The sequence below is a fragment of the Pelodiscus sinensis genome, chromosome 1, assembly GCF_049634645.1.
Source record: "Pelodiscus sinensis isolate JC-2024 chromosome 1, ASM4963464v1, whole genome shotgun sequence".
NCBI classification, from domain to species: Eukaryota; Metazoa; Chordata; order Testudines; family Trionychidae; genus Pelodiscus; species Pelodiscus sinensis.
The window spans coordinates 101,505,245-101,520,040 of NC_134711.1; the positions used below are offsets into that span (position 1 = coordinate 101,505,245).

Here is a 14,796-nt window from a genome sequence, read left to right on the forward strand (position 1 = left end):
GGGTCAGGCATCAGTCAAAATAAGCTCACCTGCTTCCCATATTCAATCCACTGCCCGGATCCATCCAACCAGTACCAGATGTGTTCCATTCTGACAATAGAGTTCAAACGCATAACAGATGCTGTGGTGAGATGACAAAGTGGAACAAAAGAGCGGATCAGCTTCAGGTAACTTCAGGAACTCTAGGACTGAGAGAGAAATCCAGACGTAATCCAAGCCTTAACAGGACTTGTTCAGGTGGTATCTTCTCGTCTTTCAGCATCAGAACACTGGCTGTATTTAAGGGAAAGGGCTAGTTTCTGATTTTGGAGAGGGCTTGTACATATATGGCATGATGCACCAAGATGGAGGAAAAGTCTGTGGCCAGCAGGAGGCAAGGCAGCTCAGAACTCCTGCCTGCAGCAAATGCTAGGGGATTTAGCTTTCTCCCACACCAGGATAGAAATTTGGACATTAAGGCTGCATGTCCCGCCCACTCCTCCTCTCACAATGAATCAGTAGCCAGCAACAAACATAGTAGGGTATTAGCAGCTGCTGGGGGAGTGCAGGGGAAAATGTGTCTTTCTGGCATGATACCTCCAGTGGCTGCCTGATCTTCCACACGTAGTCAGGTAAGAAAGAGCAAGGCTCATTGCATGTGTGGCAAGAGCTCTTTTGACAGCAATAGCAGAATCTGGGGAGTGATTAATAATAATAAAGGAAGATGGAGCTCTGCAGGATTACATGCAGGTTGCAGACTTTTTTGGGGGGGTGTCCTGCATGAGTGTACTAGCCCACAGTATATCCACGCAATTTAATGAGCATGCTTATTCTCAGGAATACTCCATCCTAAGTAAAAATGGGTTTAAGTCAAAGTACATTGCACGACAGTGGGTTGAGGATTCAGGCCCAGTGACTCTCTCTCTCTCTCTCTGTGCCCACTAAGCTAGATAAGAGTACACAATGCCACAGAACAAAGTTATACATTTATAGGTTCAATATATATTTAGGGAGAAAGCTAGTTTGTTGTGGAATGGGGCGGTGCAGAGAAGCAGGGTTAGGCTTAATCCATTCCATGAATACCAGCTCTGCAGTTTGGATCTGAATCACATTTCCATACAGTTCATTTTTGGCTTCAGGATTTTGGCTTGGGCCTATATCTAGAGGTAGTCCAATGATGAACATATGGCTATCCATCAACCAAATACAGGAAATCCCCAACTTCCGACCACCCAAGTTATGACCGCCCACACTTACAACCATTTTTGTAAGTGTGGAAGGGGCTGAAAACCCGTGACTTACGTCCCCAGCCTGCATTTACGACAGTGTCTGGCACCTATTGTAAATGAGGGTTCGAGTTACAATGCCCCCCGACCTGCAACACTTCCCCGGGAACCAATCACGTCGCAAGTTGGGGGCTTCCTGTATTAATAAGCCTATTGTTTGGAGGGTTTGGGAGATTTTTTTTTTTTTTTTACTTGCACATCTCAGTCTTCAACTCCTCACAAGTTATATCCTCTCTGTACTTTAGTATGTTGCTCTCCCTTGCACAACTTTTCCTTAGAACTAACTGTGCACATTCAAAAAGTGCCCACCTGCAAGTTTACACTAGGCTGTGTCCGAGATTTTTCAAAACTGCCTAAGAAGCCTGCACACCCAATTCCAATGGCAATTGAGCCCCCAAATCTCTTAGCAGGCTTTGAAAAATCCACTAACTTTGCTTCTAGGTCTATAAAGATTCCAAGACCCAAGTAGCTAAGGAACAAGAAGAAACCCAGTCAATCAATTTTAAAAAATCCCATATTTTAAAAAAGCACCCAGTCTACATTTTTCAGAGTATAACAATTAGAGCACAAAAGGTCTCATCTAAGTAATTGCAGGAACTAAGAGCCTTGTGGCTGATCAGAGATCTTGCCTTTTGATTGCCTTAATAAAATCCTTTATTCAGATTCTTTCCCCTGCATTGTTATTCTTTCTTAATCTATAGGAACCCGGAAGTGCTGGGGCAGCCAGACAATTGGAGCCAGACAATTGAAACTGACCAGCAGCTGAATCGGGGAAGCTGGGGACAGAGCAGCTGGGGTGCTGCCGGGTTGGTCCCGTAGCGCTGCCCCTCAGGGCTGCAGGACCAACCCGGCAGCTCCCCAGCTGCTCTTGGGGATGCCTGGAGCAGAGCAGCTCGATAAAGATGAACCTTGTTTGTTCTCATTCAGATCCCATTGCTGGGGATTTCCTGTGTTTTGAGTAGCACCGGTTTCTTTTCCAAAGCCTTACAGGGTGGCACTTGTGCAAGACTTTCATTTTCACTTTCTGAAGTTGCGCCTGTCATTAAAGTTTCTCAGATTTTAATTTACTGTTAGAGAATGCGACAATTGACAGCTTTACATGGCTTTTTTAAGAGCACAAAAAAAAACCCCACTCATTTGGGGGTTCTTTTGAGATAGACAAACCTCACCTTGGAGTACAGCCTACAAGCACCCCGATACAGGCATCTTCTTAAATTAGAAAGCCAAATTGTCCCTTCATAATAGTAGTTTTTTATTCTATCGTATACTGTGCATGGAAAAAGCAATCTTACAGTACATTTCCTACTGACAGTAGATTTCAGATAGAGAAATCACAGAGAAATGATCAGATCATTACGTTGCTCACTGCAAACAGGCATTCTTCCCAAACTGCACTGAACCAAAGTCCACACGCTGTTTAAACACAAACGCTGCCCATCTGCTCCGTCTTTATTAACAACAACAAAAAGACAAAGACAAGAATTAGATCTTTTCTGCCCCCTGGGGTGCTCATAGGGTTCTTACCTGAGAACGACTCGGCCACAGTCCTCTAAGTAACTAGACCCTCCCACCACACTTACACCCAGTTGGAGAAGTTAGTCAGCTGTCTCTGAGTCAGAAGAACCCACTTAACCCCTTCCCAGCAGAACTAGGACCTGCAGCCTTTAGAAAAACACTGCAACTCTTGTACACTCAGTCCAGCTACACCTTTGAATGCTGCTGCCTTTTCTCAAGTATTTCCCTTCCTGAGATGTGAGCAGCCTTATATTTAAAATCCTAAATAGAGGTGAAAGTAAGTGGGTGCGCCCTGTTGCGCAGCTCTGGCAAGAGCTGGCTGAGCTGTGGCAAAAGCCAGCAGGGAGCTGTTTAAAGAGCTGGCAGGGACCTGGCTTGCAATAGGACAGTACCTGTAAGAAATTGTAAGTTACTTTCACTGCCGAGCCTAAAATATTTCCTTGCAGTTAACAGCACACTCCTTCCTATGACCCTTCCCAAGAGCTCATTTTAGGAACAGGAAAGGCCAGGACCAGTCAGAGAACTCACAAACACAGGACATCACCCAGTTTAATTTTATCATCAGTGGCACTACAACAGAAGTCCAGTCAACTATATTAATTATTCTTGATATTTGATTTCTGCACCCCGACCCATTTTTGTCTCAATTTCATACCCTCCCTCTGCCTCCTCCGCTGTCCTAGAATTTTCTGAAACCTTCTCCCTTCAGGGCTCTTGTCCAGTGTGCAGCCTATCTAATTTCATTTTTTCAAACACTTACAAAGCCAAAGCCATCTCTTTCCAAAGCCACTATTCTAGATGCAGTGTTATAGTTACATACACTACACTTTTCCTTTAAATTATTTTTAAAAAGTTTTATGTGGGGGTGGGTGTCACATGCGCTGCACCTATAATTAGAAATAATTCCATTTATTTCACAGCCTGCCCCTCTGCCAATCTCTCAGGGTGCATCTACGCAGCACCCTAAACTCAAAATAGATTATTTTGAAATTTGACACATCTACACAACAAATAACTCGCTATTTCGAGCCATCCCTTAGCTGTCATCCAAAATATTTTGAAGTAACAGGCGGCTTGTGTAGACGCAGGGTATCCCGAAATAGCCATGGAATGTAGACGTATCCTCAGCTGTATTTTTAAATTCCACAGTAGCTTCTCTTCAGAGCAACAGAAACCATTTTCAGTGACTATATTGTCATCAGTTTCAATGTTGATGTCCTATAAGCTTTTGTCTAAATATTTGGGCTACGTACAGCTTCACTATTTCCCATGGAACTGGTAAGGACCTTGAGGTCACTGGTTCCAGCACTTTCCTGAAAATACATGTCTTATTCAGCAGGAATTATTTCCCTTTTTCACAGAGCGGTCATTGAAATAATATAGTAAGGATTACTATAGAATAGGCTCAGTAGCGCTACAAGCAATGCCCTCCCCTCTCCAGGATCTGATCACCCAAAGACAGTCTGCTCTGATGACATAATGCCCATGTAACCCGTCTGCCTAGTTGTGTTGGCAGCAACAAAGGCTGGGCTCAATATCTAAGGGTTCCTGTTAACATTACAAAACAGAACCAGCTCAAGCCCCCACCCAGAAATCTAGGAAAACTAAATACTGGCCCTGGGTGAGTCTAAGCAGCAATACTACACCACCCACAAGCACAGAGTCTGTGTATAACAAAAGAAAACTTTCATTAAATGGGGAGAGAACTCTGCATTAATTTGGGTAAACATGGCAACAATGCTTCAACAGTAGACAAACCGTAAGTACATACCCAACCCACAGTACCTTGGGCAGTGATCTTTTACCTCAGTTTCCCACCTTGCACTTTGAAAATCCAACACACAAAAGTCCCTTTAGCACATCACTCTCCCTTTCTCTCTGCTTCACCCCATTCACAGCTGTTGTCTGAAATCCCAGAATTCATCGGTGCCTTCATGTTGGTTCACTTCCCACCCCTGAAGAGTGGGGGCAGGTTTGAGCTATTCTTCTGCTGCCTCCAGTCACCATTGCTGCTCTTGTCTCGACTGCAGCATGACACAGTCACTGCCTCTGCCGCTGCTACTCACGGCCTCCTCTGCCTCTAGCTGTGATGCCACATTCGGAGGTTCTGCCACTTCGCCTGGTTTTCAAAGTGTTTAGCAGGGAACCCCACTACTGCGGCACTGTCTTTCACTGCAACACTGTTCCCACACCAGATCGGAGGTTCAGCCCCTTAAGTCTGCTCATTGGTGATTCAGCTCTAGTAAACAGTAATAAGATGATATGCATATTGACGGGAGATCAGTAAATGGCATCTAAGACTCTTTAAACAGACTCTGCGCCATCCTATAAAACACTTCTCCCTCAACCCTTTTGGCTTTTAGTTGAAGTTGGTATCACAACCCCCCTGTTTAGCAAATGAGGTCACATTTAGGATGATTTCCCCCTTCATTTAGGACAGGGGTGGGGAAACTTGTTTCGTTCAGGGGTTGCTGACCCACAGAAAAATCAGTCGTGGGCCGCACACAAGTGAGAAGCAAGTGAGATGTCCCTGACTGAGAAGAAGACAGACCCTCCCCACATTCCCTTTGCACACCAGAGCCTAGGGGGGCCCAGACTGGGCTAGGGGGGCCCAGACTGTGCTCCAGCCTTTCGGGTGGGTGGCTGGAGTGCCAGCGTGGTCTTCCCAATGCTGAGTCTCGGGGGTCAGATCCAGGCAAGCCGGAAGCCACAGCCGGACCGCTGGCCTGAGGTGCCCCACCCCTGATTTAGAACATATTAAGTACAGGCTTGCTCCCTTTTACTCCTAATAAAAGAACAATATTTAATTTTTCCTGCATTCAAGACTAACGTGAATTTTAATCCCAAACAGCCAGAATTGGCCACGTTAGCAAAACTGGCAATTATGGCCTGCTCCTGAGTGTGGTTTAAAGTAAAAGGTTCGGAAATGTGGCTAGCCCCAGGGAGGCGCAGAAACAGGCAAACTATTACTAAATATCTTTTAAACTTTTATTGAAGGGCTTCTACGTATAAATTATTATTTTATCGATTTCTTACATATGTAGGCACCAAATAATTATTAGAATAACCAATAAGCAAAATGCAACACAGTAAAGAAAATTCCCTGAGGTTTTTCTAAATCCCAATAGTTGTTAACAAGGGACCAGGGATTACTAACAGCTACCTTTACATCAGTCTTACTTATAAGACTAATACTACCTCTAAACAATTTCAGATAACAATACTTACATTTAACAGACACACAAACTACAACAACATCATCATATTTGGTATACATTATATTTGGTATATGTTACACTCTACAGGAACTTATTTGGTTCAGTGAGCGGGAGGTGGCTCTCGGGTGATCAGTCCTCGGACCTGGCTCATATTCTGCCTTCCAATGTTTATTTGGGATTCCTCAATTTGATACAGGAGGGGTAGCTGTTTTATAGAGAAAGCTTTTGCGCACTTTTTGTGATAGGCTAGAAGACCCTGTCTGTTAAGTGACAGGAGGAAGGGGGTGAGATGGTTTCCTGTTTTTCCTTTTCTACCTTATCCGGTATGGCACAGTCAGCACAACCAGCATGAACTTTACAGGTCTGGTTTTTGTTCCTGCCAGCAAAGAGTCTGCTTTCACACTGAGGTCTTTTTCCCAGTTCATCAGCAGATGGCAAGGGAATGCTCATTCAGACCCTGACTTGCACCATGAAACTGTACTGGAGCGTTTTGATGGAAGTGGAGTTTCTGTGGAACCAAACAAAGCAGAATTTTTTCTTTTCCCTCCACCTTGTACAGGGTTCATTCACTCCCACTCTATTATCTTACATTTACAAAAACGTATTATGATTTTCTAATGCTTCCATGTGCTTAACTGCTGTTCCTTCAAACACCAAAGGGGCAGTGAGTAACATTATACAGTAATTCTCAGCAGGTAATCTTCAAAAAACGGTCTGTTTGGCTTGGCAAGTGAGAGTGGACTGTGCTTTGAAAAGAGAATTTGAGCAAATGAGAAAAATTTAGAGCAAATAGTACAGAACTGAAAGAATAAAGGATATGTTCCTGTCAGTGGTCTGACCGGAGATTTTTGCTGTATCAAAGGGACTTGTGGCCAGGGTAAATTAGGTAAACCTGAGATGCACTGTTCACATTAAATTGTTAATTTACATAACGGTCTTGCCCAACCCAGAGATATATTCTCTGAGGCCCCAGTCTTAGAAACACTTATGCACAAGTGTAACTGACCTCAGAGGAACTACTCCAATCAGTAAAATTGGACATATAAGAGTCTGCACAGTTAGGCCTCGTGGCCCGAATTCTGCAACTAGAATAACATGGGTGGATGCCCTTTATAGATCCAAATGAAGAATCAGGTCCTACAGCTGTAGACAACCCCTTGGTAAAATGGCATTACCAGTTATAGCACGTTTAAAGCACAGACATACTGTTACAGGGCTGAGGAGATGGTAACACAACACTCTGGTTATTACAAAATAGCAGGTGATGTGTCTTTTTTTTTTACACACACACACACACACACACACACACACACACACACACACACTATAATTGTTCTCTATTAACTTCCATTTCCATAATATTCCTTTATGCCCTGGTTATGTAGTGAGAACTGCTCTTGTGTACAAGAAAAACAGTCCCCTTGCTGGAACAGCAGCTCACCCAATAGTAAATTCTGCCTTCTAATGCTGATGACCAAAAGAAGGTTTTAGGATGATATGGATTTCTCACTGTTGCTGTAGTGTTCTAATTAAATGCTGCAAATTCAATGGCTAAGGAGGGATAGACTTCTCTGCAGTTTATGTTGGTGAAAGGAGGGAAAGACATCAGATGTCAGCTTATTTCTATGTTACTTACCAATAAATCCACTTGCAGAGTTTGATGCATTTGTTTTTTTAAAAATTTGTTTGCTTTTAAGTGTAAATCTACTAATTATTGCAATTGTATTCAGGAAAAATTGTGTCAAATATGTCTTGGATACAGGCTCTGCCTGTACAAGAGCTGGACTTGGCCAAGTAGGGAAACTTGAGCCCAGCCAAAGAAATGTGGAAAGGGTTACTTCTTTTGGTAGTACAGAACTTGAATCTAAAGGCAAAGATTAGCTCCTATGTTGCTAATAGTGCCCCCAATGGAGAATATGAAGAGTCAGAAAGTTGTCCACAGCTGGACAAACTGAGAAGACTTGCAGTGCCTTCATCTTACCATAAGGTTGATGGTGGTAGACCCTTGCACCCCTGGATTTCTAATGTCAACAGGGCTCAGAGATTGCCCCTATTTTAATATTTCCTGTGTAAAAACAGCTATCTTAACAATTTTCTTTTTAGTACAGTAGCTAAGGACTGATAACCTTCCTCATAGCTCATACATTGTAGGAGAATCTTTAGGACCCTGTTGGGCTGTTACTAAAACATTCCAATTTAATGGCTAATTAAGTTATCATCTATCAATGATGTTCCATAAGAAGAAACTAGACATAAATGCACCCAATGTGCCTATTTCACTAATGTTTAGGTATGAAACTCAATTCTTGTTCATTTTCCCCTATAATGGGGAAAAGGGTATTTTCATCCACTTAAGGGGATTCTTCAACATGGAGGCGGTGGAGCTATTCTGTAGTTGTTTAGAAGTGTTGGCCTGGTTATTGGGATAGTTACTGTATGGCTGTTGGCTTAGTTAAATAGCAGGTTGTTGGAAAAAAACAAGCAGGAAGCAGAACTATTGCTCAAAGCCACCATCTGCCAACACTTATGAGACAATACAGGAGCCATTCACTGTGATGTTCTCTCTCTGAGCCTCTTCTGAGCTCAGCAGACCTACTTTATCAAAGGTGGAGTCCAAATCTGTGAAAACAAGAGAAAACCTGACTGGATTTTAAAGGAGACTCCCCTACTCCGCCCTAATCAGAGAGACAGACTGACACCCAGGGGCTAAGGATGACTGGGAGAGTGAGGCCTACTTAAGATCCCTACCAAAGAATGGCAGGGCTATAGGTAATATAGACATTCAGATAGACCAGGGATAGGCAAGATGCGGCCTATGGTCACTGGATCCGGCCTGCAGCCACCTTGCCAAGACCCTTATGTAACATAGCAGCTCACACTGCTTTAAACAGCTGGCAGCTCTCTGCTCTGGATGCTGGGGAGGGAGAGGAGAGACTTCACACGCTGTCCCTGCCACCCAGCAAAAACTCTCAGATTCCATGTCCCAATTTCTTTACATCTGCCAATGCTTCACATCTGCCAGTGTAGACAAAGCCTAAGAGTGGCAAGAATCATGTGATTCCACCCCAGGAGAGGTAAAGGTGTGAGTCCTGAGACTGAAATGATGCACTCAGAGACCAGAGATGGGTCAGAGGTGCACCTAACCCTGCAACTGTGACAGTCTGTTCTTCTAGCTCCTCTTCAGTGACAGGACAGATTTCAACAAAAGGAGTGACTCTCAAACATATCTGAAAATTTTATTTGAAAAAGGTTAGATAATACATTTAATAAAGCTTCAACTGATTCCATTACAATCCTGTAAAATGCTATTTCGGTTTGATCTAAATACTTAGAGGTTTAACATGAGAGCCTTAAAATGCTTCACATTCCGGTCTTCCGCTCTTCAAGAGCTACGTGGACAATTCTTGATACACTGATTCTCATCTTTTACAATAGAAGTCACACTTTTAAAAGTTAATGTAAATAAGTGATTAATGTGGCACCTGGACAGAATTCTGGAACATCAATACTACACTGTAAGCCAAAAATATTAATTTAACAGATGCTTTGTTCAAATGAGCCTTTAGGTCCTGATTTAGCAAAGCATTTGAGCACATGCTTACAGTTAAGTGCTTTGCTGAATCAAAACCTATGCATTCTTACTGCAGTAAAAGATATGTTAATTAAAATCCCCAACCTTAACTCACTAATGATTTACATTTGGGATTCCTTTAAAAACAGAGCTAGACCTTGAAAAGTGAAACAAAATGCACCTTCTTATTCATACCTGCTATCCCCTATGTGAAATTCTACTATTCTACTGGATTATACCTGTTCAGTGCTACTTCTCACACAGATGTGCCATTGAAATTTAGCAAGGAGAATCTTTACTACTAATGGTGCTTAACAGGGAGATAAAAGGTTAACTTTCAGGTTTTGGGCTAGGCTGGTGTATTGAAAAAAGAACAGGTTTTGTTCTTGTAAATCAAGCAAATTTGATATGGAAATCACTGAGACATAACATGAAATTTTTGAGTCATTTTTCAAAGTAGAATTGACTTCTTAAGTCCAGTCAATCTTTTATCTCCCTGTTAAACATCAAATTTCTCCAATGAAAAGAGAATGGGAGTTCACTTATACCTCTGTTTTTCTTAAGTAGCGCTCTCTCTCTCTCTCTCCAATTTAACCTTTAAAATATTTTACCACCCTTATCACCCCATTTCAGATCTCAAGAGCACTTCTCTCTGCAAGCTAAACTTCTATTCCCTAGCCATCCATTTAATTGATATTTGGATTGTGCACTAGGCACTCTTCCTCCCCTTGTCCTTGCTAGCACTAAGGATCTAGGAAAGCAAAAATCATTTGTCTCATGGAGAGATGGACCAACCTACAAAATTTGAATCCTTATTTTTGAACCCCTCCCAAAGTCAGATGTCCAGATGTGGAATTTTGGTTTAGAATGAAAGAAGGAGGTGCAAAATTCTGATCCAGATTCCGATTACCAAAGCTTGGAGGTGCTTAGATTCAGGTTATTTGTTCTGGCCATCTCTAGTTGTATTGCACTGACTGCAAAATTAAGAGTGCCTCCTGATCTCTTAGCAGGGCCTAAAGAATCAGAAAGTAGACTAGTGGCTTCCATTGGACAAGCCACTGTGTGTCTTCTCCAATAAGATGTGGTCTTCAATAGGTCCTGATTTCCTGTCTGACTACTTCCAGCAGTACCTGAAGTTTGAATGTAAGATAATCTGCCACAAGAAAAAAAAAAAGAGGGAAGGAATGTTTAATTTGTGGGATTTTAAACTATGTTAAAATTGTCGTGTTTGGATGGAGCATTTTATGTTGAGAAAGAATTTATTTCAGTACAATTGAAACCATTTCTAATATAGCCCATTCTTTAGCAAAACACTATCTCTGCTGCCTTTCCTTGTGTATCTACTTAGACATTTTCAATGCTTGTTGACAGTACAGAACCCAGGGGGAACTTACTACAGTAATGCACCAACTCGTCTCAAGAAGTCAGGGTGCAGGGTAAAACATGGATTTGGTCAGTGCTTTATCTGAGAGACATTGTATTTCAGGTACTACCCCCGAATCTTTGTGTTTGACACCACATGAGACAATCCTCTCAAAATATATCTTCCTTGTATCCCAGATCCCTTACTCATACAGTCTTCCTGAAACTTTCGTTAAGAAAGGATAAAATCTTGGTGCTCCATGGCCAACATATGTTTTTTGTCTATTTACAAGTATATACTGGGATCTAGAGAAAACACGTATTTCCCTTCTCTTCCTAGCAATGCTTTCCCCAGGCTTCTTGCAGAAATAGGTCTGCATCAGTGTTCCCTCTCAGCTGCATGGCAGCACAGCTCCGCAGCTGCTTAATCAGCCCCGCCCAGTCAGGGGCTCAAGACTCGGCACACGGAGCTGCCTGACTGGGCAGGTTGATTGAACAGCTGCAGAGCTGTGCTGCCGTGTAGCTTAGAGGGAATGCTGGTCTGAACAGCATCAAAATTGGGGATCTATTAAATTTGTTGGCATGAAAAAAAATCACATCACACATTGTGAAATCTGGTCTCCTCTGTGACATATGGTCACTGACCCCCTTGCTGTGAAGGCAGAGCAGAGGGCTGGGGCTGCTGCCCAAGGGTCCCATGTTATCCTTATATCTGCTTATAAACCCTGTTGCTGATGGGTGACATCAGTGCTTTTTTTGTGATGGTACTGCCCAGTTCGCAGTACCGGCACCTCCAGTCAGAGCTTACCTGGAAAGAACAGAGAGTACTGGCACCTCTGTAAAGAAAATGGCCGACAGTCGGCTGGGTCTTAAAGAATACCAGCACTTTTTTTTTTTTAAACAAAAAAAGCACTGGTGACACTACCTCGAGAGCAGGGCAGTCAGCTAGCAGCCACGGCTCTCTGGCTGACCAACAGTGAAGACAGAGCGCAGAGCAGTGGCTGTACCCTGGTGCCCACCTCAGAAGCCAACTGCCAGCCACAGCAGAGAAGTGAAGATGGCAATACCATGACTCCCTAAGACACCTGTGATCCGCTTTTGGATCAGTACCCCTAGTTTGAGAAACACTAAGGAGAAATCACATAACTTATGGTCATGGCACTAATAGCGTTTATGAAATGTGCTATTTATACTGTTGCCAACCTATGAAAATGGTGTGAATTCTCCGATGTTTATGTAGATCCTAATCACATTACAGTTGTACAATCCTAGAACCAAAGATACAGCCACAACCCTGTAGCTTGGTGACACTTCAGCTCTGGGCCAATCACTGCAGCTTGGGTCATCCTCTAATTTTAAGTTATATGGTTCTTTGTATTAAACCCAGACTTAGTATATACAGCCTATAATAGGTGAAGATTTATGAATCTTGAGAAGAGTGTCATATGACAAGAGGCGTTACCCCTTTTATCAAATTTATACTCACGGAACGTGGTTCGGCAACAGTCAGGTATTGGCCTGCTGACTACCAAGAAATAGATTGGAAAACCACTTAAAACGATGGTGCAGCCAATGCTGACATACATGGGGTCTGAGTAGAAAGACATTCCTACGGCAAAGAGGCAGATGATGGTGAAGGAGACAGGAATGAAGAGAGGAACCTGGGAAAAAAGAGCACAGACCTTTCTAATCATATCTGACCATTGCAATTGGTCTCAATTTGTCCAAACACAGTATGCATTAGCCTGTACACAAATATTTATCAATAGCTAGATTCCTGTGTCCAGAAGACAAAAACCTGGCTGGTCCAATCTTTCCATGCAGTCTGTCTGCTAGTGGGATGCACAGTCTCTTTGATAGGGTCCCATTTGCTACCTGCTTCACTACAGTAACACCACCAGCACATACTCACCTCTCTCGATAAGGCACAGAAGCAGACATTAGTGACTATCTCAGGAGTCGCCATATATAAAACTTAACACCTTATGCAGCCAGGAATTTAGCAGGAGGCAGAAGTCCATGATGCTCTGGCAGCTTTCTGAATGTATCAGGGACGGATGTCAGTGATGCCCACCAACAGCCATTCCCAGTCCCAAGGCAGAACAGTCAGTGGGGTTGCCAGACACTCACAAGCAATGCCTGCAATGCATGGACACAGTCCTCCTGACATTTGGGTGGTGCTTCACCTGGTGCCCAGCGAGCTGCTGGGTGCACGCTTCTGGCACAACCTGGACTTCCACACATGCCTGCATGACAGGGTTGCCAACTGTCTAATCATGCAAATCCTAAACCCCTTGCCTGAGGATACACCCCGGTTCTGCCCTTTCTCTGAGGCCCTACCCCACTCACTCCATCCCTGCTCCCTCTCGTGCTTGCTCTGCCCCACCATCACTAACTTTCACCATGCTGGGGCAGGGTACTAGGGTATGGAAGTGGATTTGGGAGGGAGTTTGGGTGTGCAAGAGGGTGAGAGCTCTGGGAGTTTGGATGCAGAGGGCAGGCTCTAGGCTGGGGCAGAGGGTTGGGGTTTGGGAGGTGCAAGTTTCAGGCTGTGGGAGGGAAATTCGATGGGGAGTGCAGAGTGCAGGCGCTGGAAGGGTATGGGAGGTGGGCTCCAAGCCAGGGCAGAGGTTTGGAGTGAAGGAAGAAGTGAGAGGGGTCAGACTGTGGGAGGGAGTTTGGGTGCAGAGTGCGGGCTCTGGGCTGGGGCAGCAGGTAGGGGTGTAGGAGGAGGCGAGAGGGTCAGTGTTTACCTCAGGTGGCTTCCAAAAGCAACTGGCACAACTCTCTGGCAGCAGCTCCTAAGCATAGGGGCAGAGAAGGGGGGATGGGGATCTCCCTGCACCACTGCCTGCAGGCACCACCCCGCCAGCTGCCATTCAATGGGAGCTGCAGAATCAGAGCTTGGGATGGGGCAGCGCACAGACACTCTCCAGGGGCTGCAGAGACATGCTGGCCTCTTCTGGGTGCGGAGCGGAGCGAGGGCTGGCAGGAAGCCTGCTGATGCACTACAGGCAGTGGCAGCTGGGGGCTCCTGGTCGCTTTCAAATTGCCCGGATTCCTGGGCAACTTAATTCTCTGTGATCTGCAGCTGCCTATTTAGCACTGTGCAGGCACTCAAGTACCCCGCCCAAAGATCTTCCATCGCTAGGGGAGGGCTGTTCCTCTCCCAGCCCCTGGGGAGGCCCACAGACTTGCCAGGCCCCAGGGCAAGGTGGGGGCCCCCACTCCACACCTGAGATGGACAGGGAGGGGCTGGGGCAGCCAGCCCTCCGCACTACCCACACTGTGCTGTGCCGACCTCGGGCAGCACTCAGAGCTGACTGGAGCACACCATGTATGGCTCTGGTAGTGATTTAAAGGGCTCCGGCTGCCATTGCTGCTACACTAGTGACAGTGATGGCTGGGAGGCCCGGGCCCTGTTGAATCACTTGGCCCTGGAGCAGTTACCCTCTTTTGTCCCCTCTCTGTGGCCCTGTCCAGCCGCAACCTCTCCCAGCCTCCCGCCTGCTGTGGCCAGGGGAAGGCCTGAACCCTACACACCTCTTCCTCGGCCCGAACTCAGTCACTGCCTGGGGTCCCTGCCACAGCCTGGGCTGCCCAACCCTGGAGTTCCTGCTGTGGTGGCCTGGCCTGGGCCCAGCCACAATGCCAGGATCTACTGTGGCCATGGTAGCCCTCCCCCATGTCAGCCCTGACTGGAACTTGCAGGAGCCAGGGGAAGGGCATCTATCTTGCAGCCCTAGCTCTGGAGCTGCCACAGTGGAGAGAGATGCCTTTCCCTCCCAACCTAGCCGTTGCTGTGAGGAGAGAGAGCTGAAGGAAGTTCTCTCCTCACAGTAGCCCCGGATCCCCCTTTTTCATC

The 14,796-nt window shown here is 45.0% G+C and overlaps 2 protein-coding genes across 7 annotated transcripts in view; both read right to left on the reverse strand.

The window, feature by feature from the left end:
• The window catches only part of LOC102453191 (protein mono-ADP-ribosyltransferase PARP12-like), a 45,181-nt gene extending 42,226 nt beyond the window's left edge, over nucleotides 1–2,955 (reverse strand). Inside the window, exons 1-2 of one of the 3 annotated variants that reach the window (XM_075939595.1) lie at nucleotides 2,790–2,955; nucleotides 30–188 (exon numbers count right to left, since the gene is read on the reverse strand). In XM_075939595.1, the coding sequence (XP_075795710.1) occupies nucleotides 30–113 (84 nt within the window). In that variant the 5' untranslated portion in view covers nucleotides 114–188; nucleotides 2,790–2,955. Of the gene's footprint in view, nucleotides 1–29; nucleotides 2,020–2,789 lie in introns of those variants that run through there. The other 2 variants (XM_006133398.4, XM_025189809.2) reach the window with 2 other exon arrangements.
• A 6,254-nt stretch (nucleotides 2,956–9,209) lies between these two features.
• The window catches only part of LOC102452679 (cystine/glutamate transporter-like), a 73,199-nt gene continuing 67,612 nt past the window's right edge, over nucleotides 9,210–14,796 (reverse strand). For all 4 annotated transcript variants that reach the window (XM_075939623.1, XM_075939634.1, XM_075939616.1 and 1 more), the window contains 2 exons: nucleotides 12,418–12,592; nucleotides 9,210–10,722 (listed from right to left, as the gene is read on the reverse strand). In XM_075939623.1, the coding sequence (XP_075795738.1) occupies nucleotides 10,658–10,722; nucleotides 12,418–12,592 (240 nt within the window). In that variant the 3' untranslated portion in view covers nucleotides 9,210–10,657. The remainder of the gene's footprint in view (nucleotides 10,723–12,417; nucleotides 12,593–14,796) is intronic.